Source organism: Convolutriloba macropyga, chromosome 12 (genome assembly GCF_964194025.1).
Source record: "Convolutriloba macropyga chromosome 12, txConMacr16.3, whole genome shotgun sequence".
NCBI classification, from domain to species: domain Eukaryota; kingdom Metazoa; phylum Xenacoelomorpha; order Acoela; family Convolutidae; genus Convolutriloba; species Convolutriloba macropyga.
Genome location: NC_134479.1, coordinates 9,665,684 through 9,680,772, shown reverse-complemented (window position 1 = coordinate 9,680,772; position 15,089 = coordinate 9,665,684). Strand labels below are relative to the sequence as shown.

The 15,089-nt window shown below is 37.0% G+C and overlaps 1 protein-coding gene across 8 annotated transcripts in view; it reads left to right on the top strand.

Moving 5' to 3' along the window:
• LOC142350732 (MYCBP-associated protein-like) overlaps window positions 1-14,817 on the top strand; it is an 81,941-nt gene extending 67,124 nt beyond the window's left edge. For 3 of the 8 annotated variants that reach the window (XM_075402678.1, XM_075402677.1, XM_075402675.1), the window contains exons 17-26: window positions 2,328-2,452; window positions 3,087-3,193; window positions 3,301-3,339; window positions 6,750-6,767; window positions 7,055-7,146; window positions 7,487-7,897; window positions 8,703-8,832; window positions 9,479-9,730; window positions 14,024-14,136; window positions 14,657-14,817. In XM_075402678.1, coding sequence (XP_075258793.1) covers window positions 2,328-2,452; window positions 3,087-3,193; window positions 3,301-3,339; window positions 6,750-6,767; window positions 7,055-7,146; window positions 7,487-7,897; window positions 8,703-8,832; window positions 9,479-9,730; window positions 14,024-14,136; window positions 14,657-14,755 — 1,386 coding nt within the window. In that variant the 3' untranslated portion in view covers window positions 14,756-14,817. The remainder of the gene's footprint in view (window positions 1-2,327; window positions 2,453-3,086; window positions 3,194-3,300; window positions 3,340-6,749; window positions 6,768-7,054; window positions 7,147-7,486; window positions 7,898-8,702; window positions 8,833-9,478; window positions 9,731-14,023; window positions 14,137-14,656) is intronic. The other 5 variants (XM_075402676.1, XM_075402679.1, XM_075402680.1 and 2 more) reach the window with 5 other exon arrangements.
• Window positions 14,818-15,089: the final 272 nt, after the last annotated feature.

Below are 15,089 nucleotides of genomic sequence, written 5' to 3'. Positions count from 1 at the left end.
GTATCTGTTTCGATATGTATTTAACTGCAAGCACATCTAATTTGAAGCTATTCCGGGAGTCTGCTAGCTGTGCTATTAATTTATTTGGATTGTATTGCTTGCGAGTTGTTTCAACTTCGATTTAAAGTCACCATTTGATGCATGACTTCTGACTTACCTCACTGTTTTAACTGAATGAAATTTCAAACCCTTTCAGAATTTACATAAGTATAGTGCAGGTCAAAGGGAACTCAAAAGAAACGGGATAAACCATTTAAGCCCAAGACTTAGTTCATTTAGTTATCAAAGTTCCATAAGGAATTTTGCTAATAGCTATTAGTGTTAAGCTAATTGTCCTCCCATTTAGAGGTTGAATTCACCATCGTTATCAAATCCAATAAAACTGAGGACCAGGTTCGAACAAATTTTACATTTAGAGTAAAATTATGTAATCTTCGTTCATCTTTTTTTCTCTATAACTGCCATCTAAAAGTCGGTTATTTTGGTCAACGGTGGCTAATTTGAGGAAATCTGCTCGTTTTTTAAACATCACTTTTTGAATGAAAGCAAAAGACAGAAAATACGACGAATGGGAAACTTGAAAGAATTCAATTTTTTACTTTGTTTTTATCAACGGCATCGTAAAAATAAGAGTTCTAAAATTAATATATTTTTCAAAAAACAATGATTAGAATTTGGGATCTGTAACAGCTTTAATGCTTCCTTGCAAAGCTGGTAAAGATTTGTATTTAGGAATGTAAATGACAGGGATACAAAATATAGTGTGTTGAATATAATTATCTGTTTACAAAGGGGCTGAAATAATCTCAACTTTGAGTTTTCTGAACGCGTGTATCATCTAATATTACTTGTTGAAAAATAAAAAAGTAGTCCATACAGAAGTCAAATTACTGAAGACTGAACAAAGCTCACAAAACTGCTTGAATTGCTTTGTAATGCTTTATGCTCAAGAAACTTAAGCTCGATAAGACCATGGGAATTTGATAATCTCGTTTGAAATTAAAAAGTTTGATTTCAAGCATGTGGCTATTTGTTAGAGCAACATAATCTTTTTCGGCTGTTTCTGAAAGTTATACATGCTGCTTCGATTTGATTGGAGATCGTAACGATGCGGCCTCCTTGAACAGGTTCAACTAAATCGACATTTTGTATCAAAAAAAATTGTCAATGACATTAGTTCATCAACAAAACGAGTTTGTTATCGGGTCGTATCAAAATTCCAATGGATGTTTCCTTCCTCCAATACTTGTGTACTTACTATGCTTCATTGATTTGGCTGCTGCTTCCCATTTTCCTGCAAGATTTGGTGTCCGAGCTGGAATGGTCAAACAAGTAATGTTTTCGCAGCTATTTTGGAGATAAGATGCTGAAACTCCTTTGTTGCTAAAGCCTGTCTAAGTTTAGGCTCCCCCTTGTTTCTAATAAAGGTTGTTAAATTATCACTATATATGCCCTCCGGCGCACCTCGATCTGTGAATCGTTTCACGGCTGCAAGGCCATCTTCATTTGTTAAAGAAATCACAAGCTCTATGTGAATTGCCTCAGTTCTGGAGTTTTTCAATTTGCCGCAATGCGTCTTTGATGTTAAAAAGGTCCACAATATTCTAATCCACAATGATTAAAGGTAGCAGATTAGACAAAAGAGTGATTTTTGCTACCAGACTCTTTTCATTTGGATGCATGCATCACAATGTTCTGATCTATGCGCTGGTCGCAAACAGTTGAAGCAGCTTTTTCCTCTTGACCTCGAAGATCTCATGCTTTTGAATTTCGTTCCCTTTTGATGACAGCTCCCATTGTTTTCGTGTTTCCGTTGGTAGCTTCTCACTGATTAAATAAAAAACACTCGATATTTCAGCGGCTCTCCTGAGTTCTGTAGGGCAAGTCACAAATTTTGCAATTCGCTGGCGTTTTCGGTTGCCAAAAACGATATGAAAAACTTGAATTGTTTCGCAGCTATTCCGGCAATCTGCCGGCTATGTTCTATTTATCATACACTCCCACACAAGCGCATGCAATCCCCCCTCCCACTTACATCACATCACGTTCAACAACTCTATTAATGTGTTTTGAAATGTAACTGCTTGTTGTGATGGAAAAGTAGACAGAAAAATTACGTTTATTTTCATAGATTCATTCTTTGATCATTTTTCCGTCAATCACCTTTGTTCCCCGAACAAAAGATATCGATCGGCCACAGACGTCTCGACAAAAAGTAGCCTTGGCACATAGTAACACCATACCAAAATTTGGGGCTGGAACAAAAGTTCCCATGGTTTATGTTAAGTTGGAAGTTGAGGGCTTTATCTTTTTGTTGAATGTTCTAGAAAGTTCTGGAGATGGAGGATGAGAAGCAGAGAGAGAAGACATTTAAGAAATTCAATGAGATGGTGTACAAATTGACCACTCCAATCGACAGGCCAACTGTCAACGAGGAGCTCTACCATCTAGTGTAAGAAATGTTTGCTGTCTTCTTAATCTCCTCAGCAAAACTAAGCTATTGAAATATCTTAAATTTTGCTGATATTCTGGGTGCGGCAAAACGGTCACTTAGTTGCAGTAGCATCAAGTCTGAAATTTTTGCTGAAAAATATATTTTTCCATCGTTTTAATAAGATGTCACTAAGGCCCTCTGGCTTTATTTAAGGGCCAGAAAGCCTGAGATTAATAAAAATAATAACGCTCAGTTCAATGTATTTGCGAAAGATGAAAGGAGGTTAAACTTTAAGATTAAGGATTACATTAAGGGTTCTTTCAATTGAGCTCGAATCAAAGTTGGGTAAAGACTAATTCAATCATTGGATACGCTAGCGGAAAATGTTCCTTCTGGCTCTCATCTCCCTTGGAGCATTCTTTCTAAGGTCACAAGTTTTGAACTGCTCTTTTCGTATTCTTTGCATGTTTCCATCCTTTCTGTGTAGTGGGAATCAATTGTCGCTATTTTTGGACAGTCTGTCATGTATTCGTTTTTATTTCAGTCAAACTAGCCAGAGATCTTAGGAAGCGCAGACATAATAAAATTGATTAAACTAATCTAGTAATAGTAATGTAGCAATATACTGTGGTTATTTAAGCTATTTTTTCAGGTACTCGCACGTTTCACGTATTTGTGATGGAATTGTGAGCTCATCGATGGCTCTAAAGAGTTCCCTGGGACTGTCTGAGTCAGAACTGATTCTCCCTGCAGAAACAAGTGAGAGCATTTTTTACGTTCGGCAATAGAGTTTGAGAAACGATTAATCGTTTCTTGTGCGCTTTCGCTAATACTTTTGCTACTGAAGTCTCTCTTTTTTGTTTTAGATGACAAGCCATTGGGTTACGCCATCAAGCAACGTGAACGTGAGTGTTGTACATTCAATATGAAAAAGGGGGAGTGGATTACATCCGTTCATTTGGCAATTTTATTTCCTATTTTTCTGCAGAGCTTCTGATCTCAATTTCTATTATTGTGTAGATCAGTTTATGTCCAATCTTTCAATGATAACCAAAATAGGTTAAATTGAAATCGTTGTGTTTTTATGATAATCAAGCTGCGTTTGGAAGATTTTACGGGTCATTGTTGTCATTTTTTTTAAATTAGTTAAACTCTAGGTGCTACTCGAGCAAACCTGGATTTTTCGCTTTTATATCGCGAGATTATGCCAAACTCACCTTTTCGTATCTTGGATTTGAAAAAAACGTTATATAACTCCATATTGAACAAAAAGTTATTTGTTCAACACTGTTTGCTTCTAAATGTTGACTCCTGGTGTTTATAGCTGCAAAGCTGCAAGATGAGCTCAGTTATATTGTGGCGATCCTTGTTTTTGATTTTGTTCCGTCTTCCGTCGTCTAACGCTCTTTTTTCGCTTTAGATGATTTTAGCACGCCACAAACTTCAAAAGGCAATTTTGTTGATCTTTTTGTGCCACTATTTCAATGCTCTCTTGCTGCTATTAAGCGCGTGACGTCATTTCTTAAAGTAATTAGTGAGTTTTCAATTGATCACACAGTTCAGATTAAAACTCAACGCCAGTTAATTTAAGAAATGACGTCACGCGCTTAAAAGCAGCAAAAGAGCAAAGTGGTTTTCTCGTTAGTTGTTTTTTTGCTCATGAGCGGCATTTGATCTAATTTTTTTGGAAATGGTTTTCCCAATTCACGCATAGTCCGTTCTAAGTCTATATTTTTTTAAGTCAATGAAAATTCTTTGAATTGTACGTCAGGACTTGTCCTGCTTTGTTTTTTTTTTGAATTCGCTTGACCTTTTGATCACGTTTTTGGTTTTACATAAGTCAAGATTTTCATGTTTGACTTGTGTCTTACCTCACTCACTGTTTCATTTGAATGGATTTTGGGTTCTGTCACATATTGAATTAAGAAATGTAGTGAGTAAAGTCAATGTAAAAGAGTAAAATCAAAGGGAAAGGGATAAACCGATAAAGCCCGGTCATTAACTCTTAGTGCATTAGGTTATCAAAGTCCATTAGAGCGATTGCTAACTGACATTAGTATAAAGCTTGCTAGCTTTCAGTTATAAACTGAGTTAAGTATAGTTTCAGATATTAACTGAAACTTCACACCGAAATATAACATTTTTTTACACTTAGAAAAAATTTCTGTCAATTTTTATCTCTTTTTAACAGCCGCCCTCATCTTCTCAGCCGGCTATTATAGCGCTCCTTTTTTTTTTACTTCGTCGAACTTTTTTTCGCTTTACCATTTTGCCGCTTTTTCAGCATTTTACGTGAAATCTTTTTGACTTCTCTAGGCTAGTTTCTCTCTTCTCTCATTCTGTTAAGAGTGAGTTTGAACATCACTTGCTCGGCAAAGCAATTCAAAATGAACAGAGTCAGAATAAAAAATTGAAGTCAGAAATAGAAACGGGATAAACCCATAAAGCCCAATTTTAAATGCCCGCTATTTGAACGTCGTTCCTTTAAGTCTTAGTTACAATCTCTTATGCTCATTGGTATTGATAGTAGCCCCTGTATCCTCTCTCTAAGAAACAGAAGTATGCTCAACTACGAAATGCCCAAAATAAATCGGACTTAAAAAATATTTTTTTTTCAAAAATCTTTTTTTTTGATATCTTCTATTCTTTCAATCCCAATCATGCTTATTGGAATCAACGGCGGCTATTTTCCGGCAATCTGCCGGGTATGTTTTTATTTCAATCCCGTTGTGCATCAAGCGCATCAACGACGGCGTTTTCCGGCAATTTGTCGGCTTTCTTGTGTGTCTACAATGAAAGGAGTGTTTGATTTCAATCATGGCACGAAACTAGAGGGTGCTTTTGTCTCTGTTTATGCCTCTTCAGCTTCTTTTATGTGCTTGATAGTATTTTCTTAAGCAGTGAGTTTTTAACAGTGAGTTTTCTAAATGATATTTAACGCTAAAGTCATTTTTAATAGCTCCATTCCTTAAAGGTCAGAGAAATGATTTCGTCTAACGAAGGCTGTTAATAACAAGTCTGCCCCATCGAAATGAAATAGCTGACTTTTTTGTCAAAAAAGGTTGGCAGCTGTAGGGGGCAGCATACCGGCTATATTTACATTTTTGAGTATAGATGGAATGTTGTTTTGATCTACCAATAGTACGGGATTTTGCTGTGTTCTTAATTATCGCAATACAAAATTTGTAGCAATTTTTTGGCCAGTTTGGTCTTTCTATGGAATTTGTGGTGTGATCGTGTTCACGTCTGACCTTATTGACTTTTCATCCTGGAGACCGGGATAAGTTGGTTAACCTTGATGGCTGTGTTCTCATAATGCTATAGTACTCTTTGGATGATTTTTCAACGAAACTGCTGAGTAAAAGCAGTTTTGGTTGTTCTAGAAACGCAAGTCCTCTTTTCTGCCCCCTTATTCAATGCTGTTGGCCTCCCTAACTTGAGTCAACATCACTCCAATTCGTCAGTAATCTTTTGGTTGTTTTCAATTGTCTCTCCCATCTTAGCCGGCTGTTTCTTTTTTAAATTCAAAGCATTTGAATTGTATTGGGGCGTTGTTTTTTTTAGATCTGTTCACACATTTTGATGATTTTTGAGTTCAAATATGAGTAGTGATGATGGCCATGTCGATAGCAGGTTTTGCAAAAGGCTAATTGCATTTTTTTGAGTTGATGTTGAGGATTTGGCCTTCTAGGTTTTTTTATTCGTTCTTACTTTAAATTGTTCTTCTAACGTCAATCAAAAGTTTGTTCCGCTATACCTTAGTTCACAGCTTGCGTAAAGTCTTTTTGACTTCTCTATGCTGGTTTCATTCTTCGCTGATTCTGCTCAAAGTGCTTCCAAACAGCAGTTGCTCAGTAGATCACTAAAATCGAACAACCAAATGAAAAACACATGATTCCCTGTATTTGTAGATGCCCTGTATTTGAGCTATGCTCTAATTAGTCTTAGTTATCAGGGCTAATCTTCATTGGTAGTGATAGAATTTCCTGTATCCTCTCATTAAGAAGCCCGAGTTTGTGTAACTACGAAATCAAGTCAAATATCACATTTTAAAAGTATTTTTTGTAAAAACAATTAATTTACCGGTTTATCAGTTCCTACAATTTCAATCGGAGTTATGGGAATCAATTGGGTCTATTCTCTGACATTCGGCAGGGTATGTTTCTTGTTTACTTAAGGCTGTTAAATCTGACGCTAACTTTTTCTTTTGTACCCGCTGTAATATTTTGCTCAATTTTTGTGTGAAAGGTTTATTGCCCACAAATTTATTATTATGGACAGAAGTGATATGTGAAGATCGATTTTATATTTGCAGTTTTCATCGTTGAACAGAGTAAGCTGCAGCTGCTAATGGATAACATCTAAATTATCGCATCAAAAACATAACCTATCATTACCTTTTGATTGTTAAGAAGGAACTTATCGCAAGGTTTTTCATATGGCGTTACAAACATCTGGAATCATGAGCAGTCCAATTCATTTTTTAAATTAAATAATGTGAATAGGGGGTTCATAGAAAGCAAGTAGGTATAACCTAGCAAGTGCTGGCGCTCATTACCCATGGAAATGAAAAGCAGTTGAACTTTTGTAGTTTCAGTAAGAGTTCCGTTGTTTTGACAGGAGAAGAACAGAAACGAAGACAGAAGGCGTTGGAAGGCGCTGATAAGGGCAAAGACGCCAAGAAGGGTGGAGGTGGAAAAGATAAGGGAAAGGTTAGCTTTAATTGCGTTCTTAAATTTTAATGAATGATACATCTTAGTGCTTCTCTCAGTGCTATTAGCATATTTTTGGATGAAGACTTTACAGAAAAATTATCGGCCATTTTTATTAACTCTTTTTGGTTAAATTCTTATTTCTGTTCAATAAAAAGCTCACCGAATGCGGAACTCAATCAAACTGGCACAGACAATAGATTTTTGCCCTCGAAAGGGACCAAAAGAAGGCTGAAGTAAAGTTGTCAGTTCGCACGTTCATAACAAGTAGCGTCGCATTTTAAAAAGATTTTTGCTAATGTTGCGAATGATTTTTTTTTCATATTACCCAACTAATCAGGATGCTGATTCGTTACTTCCCCCTTCGGTTGGAACCGGCAGCGACTCTGTATCGCCTGGCGGAACCCTAATTGTCCAAGATACCTATAGGGCCAAAGACGCAGCCGGTCGGCGTGCCAGCTGGGTTGCATCCCCGAGAATTAGCTCGGCCGGAAGCATCGAAAAAGGTTGCCGAGCTTTGGACCCGAATGATATTTTGGTCTCTGATTTGGGCAAATTTGATGCCAGTCTTGGTCGGCCAAAAACTGCGCCATCGGAAGGCAATACGCCCACGGATATGGATGGAAATGCACAAAATCAGTCGGAAATTTTACCAGACTCGACCAAGAAAAAAGTCGATAAAAAGTCAAAAAAGGAAAAAGGGAAAAGGTTGCACGGCGGTGGAAAAGATTCGAAAGCAGCAAACAAAGCGGTACTTTACTAGCTGAAAAAAACTAGCTTATTGTAGAATATTCTGGTAGTTTTACGAAGATAGAAGAGATGCAGTTTATTGGAGCCATTTGGTAAAAGAGGACAACTGCATAGTTAATTTTTTGCGCTCTATTCTGTCCCCACCCCAGTGTTTTTATGGCCCTACTTCCAATTGTGTTATTATATAGAATTTTAGTACGTAAAATAAGCTCATCCGACGGGGGGGGGGGGGGGTGTAAAAGCTATATGCCAACTCATCTGGGGGTGGGAAGGGCGAGATAGATCAGAATAGATCCCTCTGTCCTTCTAATATTGATCAATTTTCCGTAGGAGTACCTCAATTTTTGTCTAAAATTCGAAATCGAATATTCTGTTCACCTCTTCTAAAAGTTTTGTCTTCTATCAACTGACATTTCTCTTTCTGTATATGCATTGATGTGGTCGTATAATTGACCTTGTTAGTGGATCTATTCAGGTGCAACTACTGTGAAAATGGACCAGTACTGGATTCGAACCAGTATCTCTTGCTTGCAAGCCTAGTGTGCTACCCATTTACAGCAACTGGTCTTAAGCTCTCGAACTTGGACATCTCTTATAACCCGTTCTCACGTTCTTTCTTGGTCCTCAAGGCTTCATTTCTCTAGCCAAGTATACGTTGAACAAGTAGAGCTTCTTGTCAAGCTTATCTGATGCACAATTTAGGTTGTTCGCTCTCAACCTTCTAACAGACCTTAAGACTGGTTGATCTTCAGGAGAAAAAGTCGATCGTTTCCATGAAATTCCATGGAAACTGTCTTTACTTCTAGGGTGGAGGTGCTGGTGGCAAAGACAGGCCTGGTAGTAAAGGAGGAAGTCCCAAAAAGGAAGAGACTAAGTCCAGTAAAAAGTTATCAGCAACTAGTGGGAGCAACCTTGCCAATGAAAGCCAAACCGATGGTAAGTGAAGCTGGAGCTCAATCTTAAATTGAAGAATTCCAAGACTTCTTGGACCTTGGAAGGACAAGTAATTTAACAAAAAATTCTGAATTTTTAGATGTCTTCCAATTAAATTTAAATTCTTAAGAGATGAACCCGCAAAAATTGCAAAATTAGTTTAAATCTGGTTAATCGAGAAGTATGAATCAAGTTAAACTTGACCACCGCACCTTTCAATTCACTACTAAACTTAATCAATTTTAAAAAAGTTAAAATGATAATTAGCAAATGATTTTTTCATGTAAAAACCCGAACGGAGTGGATTTTTTTGCAGTTGTGACTGAAGCTATGCCCACGATTACGGGTAATTACAAGCAGTGATTTTTGGTTTTGTCAATAAACTGAGCATTTTTAAGCGACTGTTTGGTTGAAAGTGTTTCAACGGTGCTTTATCGGCAGCTGCGCGAGTTTCAGTTTGAATGCACTATTTGTGAAAGATTATTTTGTAACTTCTGTTGACTTAAAGACTTTAGTTTTTTGCAATTCTCTGTCTCAATCTGTTTAAGTTTGGCTGTGAAATCACTCTGCAAAAATATCTATATTCATGTATGTTTGAAAAGTACACTTTTGGTCAGCTTTGCCTTAATTTGCAAACTGCGCTTTTCAGTTCTCAATGAAACCAATGCCGCGTTGGTCGACGACGCGGGTTCGAAACTGCCTTCGGACAGTAACGCCCAGCCAAACAATCTTAACATAAATATCGAAAATTCCAGTGGCAATATTGCCGATGCGGGTAGTGGTAATGTACTCGAGGGCGTGATCTCTTCAAACGCTGTTATTATGAGCGGAATTCAAAGCCAGGATGTGAATATTTTGTCAGCAACGGGCGCTGACATTTTTGTGAACGACCCCGACTCAGGTTTATAAATTAGAGCAATAAAGTAGAAAAACTTTCCCATTGCAGCTCTTGTGGCCCTCAGATTTTACAGGTGGAAGCTAATGGCCCGGCGCTGACCCAATCTTACATTTTGTTCCCAAATGAAGGTTTTTGTGGAAATGCCGTAATGGGAAAGTTTCGAAAGTAGAGTTTAGATAATCAATCAGGATATAGTTTGCAGTATGTCTGCGTTCGAATTGAGCTAGCAATGGTACTGAATGTTCAAATTTAACTACTGCATGTGATTTTCTCTTCAACATGAAATATTTGAATTTACCAACTTGAGTGAACAGTTCTAGCTTTAGTCTGGTTTTGTATCAATGATATGGCGATTGGCTTGTAACATTACAATAAATAGCAGGGACTAGATTTTGAGAACTCGAATTAAGATTTTTCATAACCGCCGTCAGCCTCTCAAATGCTACTAAAAGGGCGCGTTGCTTTTTACGATTCGAAGAGGAGTATTGGAGAAGTGTCTTTTTTAATCAATTTTATTGAGTTAATTTTGAAGCAGGAAACTAAACGCGTGAAAAAGTTCGAAGTGTTTTGAGTGTTGCGCAACATTGGAGCTTATCGAAAGGAGTGCTTTTTTGTTCATACCGCTGTTTTGGTGAAAGCGGGAAATTGGTTTGTGAGAAAATTTCCTCTCAGCGAGCGAAATTTCACGTGTGGCTTTTTCAGGTTTTTCCTGTAAACTTAGGTCTTTTGCTAAAATTTAGGCCGTTTTGAAAGCGTGTAAAAGTGTTGATAATTTTAACGAGTCCTAAGCTAATGTTGTTTTTATTTACTGTCAAACTAATTTTGTTGCCGGAGGGCATAAAGTTCTCTGAGTCGTTGGCTTACTAGAGTCTAGTATGCAATTCACCGAAACTGTTTTGGAGACAAAATTCATGGTGTGAAGAGCGGTTCTTAAAATTTGACCTCCCCCACCCCCCGCTTCCCATACAGCCACTTCCCCGCCCCATGCGCATCGTTCCACCCGTAATGCAGCCCAATTTTTTAGTCCTGCTGGTCTTGTTTATGTGATTAAAACAAATATTTATGCGATTTACCGATTTTCAAAACGGGACAAACAGGTAATGCCTGGAGGGCATTAAGTTCTCCAATAGCCTCCGGCTCACTAGTCTCTACGTGTGTGATTTACAGAAACTGTTAACGAACCGAAACTTAAAGGACGATATTTATTCATGCTTTGGACCCCCTCTCCCCCTCCCACAACCCCCAATTCGCCCTCCGCCACCTCCCACTCCACCTCATTTCACACATAACCCCACACGCACATTTCCCCATGCTCAAACGAACCCCTTCCTACTTCAATTAAGCTAAAGCTAGCCTCACTAAGCCGCAGCTAGTTACTGAGGAAAACTAGAGCTCGCCATTTGAGAGCAATTCGCCCGCTGATCAGTTATTGTTTCTTCGGAGCCTATTGCTCATGGGTATTTTGCAACTTTGCAGGTATATTTTTTTTATTGGAAGATTTTCAAAAAATAAGGAAATTATTTTTTTCTGCGGTTTTTCTTGTTTTCTTCAGAACTGTAGAGTTTTTAGTTGCTCTCGAAGAGCAATTATTGTAAATGTGAGTGTGTTTTTTTATTAATAGCCCCTAAGCGATAGCTGAGGCTATTATTGGCCTTCTATTGGTTTTTAATAGCCGCACAGCGATAGCTGGGGCTATTATTGGCATTCTCTTAGTTTTTTTTATTTCGTCGTCATGATTTTTGTTTTGACCATATGACGTCACAGCCACTTTTTGTTCATTCGTTCATGCAATTTCAACTAAATTGCATGTGTGACGTCATTTTTCGCTCTTAGTGGAGCGAGTTTTTTGTTCATGCGCGTGATTAAATTTTTGGTCACACTTGACTTACCTCACTCTCAAAAATGACTTCCTCGCTTTGAAATTGACTTTTATTTACTTTAATTCAAAGACATAAGGTCAAATGGGTGTGTGTCACTCTATAAAAATATAACAGATCAGCCTTCAATGAAAAGACGAATGTTTTGGTCTGTCTTACTGTTTTTTTAGACTGTCGATCTACGAATCTATTGCGGCTATTTTCTGGCAATCTGCCAGCTATGTTTTATTTATTTCGTCGTCACGATTTTTGTTACGACCATATGAGGTCGCAACCACTTCAAATCTGCTTTTTGTTCATTCGTTCATGCACCTGAATTGCTTGCGTGACGTCATTTTTCACTCTTAGTGGAGCTATTTTTTGTTCATTGGCGTGATTAAATTTTTGGTCACACGTGACTTACCTCACTCTTAAAAATGACTTCCGCACTCTGAAATTGACTTTTCTTTGCTTTAATTCAAAGAGATAAGGTCAAATGAGTGCTTGTCACTCTAATTGAAGGTCATTTAAGAGCAGCTAATTGAAACAGCAGTAAGTTGTACAGATTCTCAATCAAAATTTAACATCTCAACCCCTAATGAAAAGAATATGTTTTTTTTCTGGTCTGTCTTTTTATCTTTTTTTGAGACTACAGATATATGAAGCTATAATGGCTATTTTCTGGCAATTTGCCAGCTATGTTGCAAATTTTTTGCTTGACTGTTTATTGACTCTTCGAGTGACTTTTACGCCCTTGATTTTTTGTGTTTTGCGTGATCCGAAATTCTCAATCACAATTTCAAACAGCTGAACTCAATTGGCGGAAATTTAATACTAAAAGTCAAATGATAAGTGCGCCGAAATTGGTGTCATTTTTAAACTTTAAATCTTAGTGGTGATATATATTAAACTCTTATGAGAAGCCCCTAGAGGGTTATTTGAAGCCCCAGTGAATTGGTCGAAGCAGGTTGCAATTGGTTAGAGCTCGCACCAGTCGTTCGAGAGCAATTCTTCCGACGTTACTCGGTTTTGTTTAAGTTCCTAATAGTTTACCATATTGAATCTAATGAAACTGCGGACCCAATTAGTACTTTTTGACAATTAGAAAAAAGTTAGGCTGTTGTCATTTTTTTCTCATGCATTGTTATCAAATTTTCTTGGAGAATAATGCTACTTGGTTTTAGCGTTACGCTTATAGTCCTCCAATTTATAGGACGAGTTCGCCGTATATATTAAATCTAATGATACGGCAAACCAATTTAGAACTTTTTTCGGAACACTTAAAAAATTTAGACTGTAGTCATTTTTCTTATGTATTAAGTTATCAAAGTTCCTTTGAGTATAATGTGGCTTGGTTTTAGTATTACACTAACAGACCTCTAATTTAGAGGCCGATTTCACCATATTTGTCGAATCTAATGAAACTGCAATTTTTCGGCTGTTAAATACTGATGAGGGAGCTATTGTTTCTCGTCAAGTAAAGTTTGCGTCTGTTGATAATACAGGTACTGAGTCAAGATTGCTTCCAAAAAAATATTGTGTCCGATTTGAGGTTAGGACTAATTTAAAATTCAAACACTCCAATATGTCACAAGATTTTTTCTTTTCTTATTTGAGATGAAGAAGTCCAATCCTTGCGTTTTTTGTTCACATAACCGTTGGCTATGAGTTGACGCAGACTGTTTGATGCAAGAGCTGAATGGACTATTCGCATTACAAAATTTTATTGAAATACAATCGTAGTCTGAGCTTGCTCTGTAGGCGCTGTTCTCTTACGGACTGTAAATGTCCCAGATAATTGGGACAATTTTATGCAGATCCAAAAACCAGTTCGAGATTAATCATTTTGTGTCAATTTTGAATTCCTGAGAAAAAATTTTACATGCTATATGGGGTTTACCATGACGCACATTTTTTCAATAAATAGTCCTTGCTGAGGATAATTTCATTCTCTGGGTCGTTTAAAAAACAGGCTAATGTCAAACAGATCAGATTCATTTAAAATTGTTTCAAGCTTAATTTTGCGATCAAATACCAGTAGCGACTGGAAGTTGAACCTTCCCCTGACTTTAATGTTTCCCTTCTCTAGTAATGGAGTATTACAGAGAGGGCAACGAGCGCAGAGCTTTATATGCTTTCATGCCACATAATGTTTTTTTAGAAATTCTAAGCGACCACTCTTATCTTCAGGTTTATGTCATATCATGTTCTCTTATTTGCATCTGATTGTTCATAGTATGATTTCTCATTTCCCCTGAAATGGTTCAATAATCACCACTATGCATGCGATAGATAAGGATTAGCTGGATCTAACGCAATATTAAAAATGTCATTATTGCGACATTAGACATCGTTATCACAGCCTCCATTTAATTTAATGACTTTGATGTGCTTATGGTAGATATTTTTTAAATGGTAGTTATGAATGTGTTGTTTCTAGATAAATTCGTATCGATGATGGACATGAGCAGAACCGCAACCTCCATTGAGTTGGAAGAACCAGCTGAAGATGACACTCTATATTCGAAGTACAGGGAAAGACTCCACGTTATGGTACGTCGCAATTTTTAGACAGTATTTTGTAAAATTTTGTAAAATACTGTAAAATGCTTTACGTCAGATGACACTTGCCTAGTTCAGAATTAGCCAGCGTGCGAAATAGCCATACATACATATAGTGTCATCAATTTTGAGCGCATTTATTTGGGCACACAGTTTGTAAGCTTTTAATTTCGGGTTTAAAAGAAGAGAGCCGATGGAAGGTTGAATTAAGTCACAATTGTCGAGCAACGTATAAGCATTTATATGTTCAATATCACAAATGAGCAAGTTTTAGACGGCGAGAAATGTCAAGATTTGCAGTGACACCCATTAGAGCCAAAATTCATGTTTTGTTTTGAATAAAAGGTTCTCGGTATGAAAAATAAATGTGCGAACAAATATAGGTTTTAAAGAATGGAAAACTGACTTAACAGCATCTGAAAATAACAGAAAAACTATCAAGCATTTAAATTACTAACAGGCAGATTCTATAGAGAAATAGAAATTAATAGTTATCATCGTATATTTTCAGGTTCGAGACATGATTGGAGACAATCTCGTGGAGTTGCTTCTCGCATACGATGATGTGAAAATGCGAAACCCTTGGAAACCTAATTTGCCAGTTGGATAATCAAAATAAAAACTACAAAAGCCAGAACTAATCAAAAATGATAATTCAAATTTTACTCAAGATACTTTTCGAATGTGGACATGGTAATGTGTCTATTTCAAATATCATCTGGGTTCAGGGAAAACTATTTTTTTTTCTACCGGAATGTTGAAAAAAAACTTGAATTGACTTTATTCTCCTAAATGATTGGTGTAATCGGTTGTCAATGAGGAATAGATGAATCAAATTAATCGTTTCAGTTCCTAGCTAATGGTTTCTATGACCAACAATTTTCAAAAAATATTAGCGACTTTTTGAGTGTTGCCTTGTTGCATGTGATGGTCGTTTCATATCC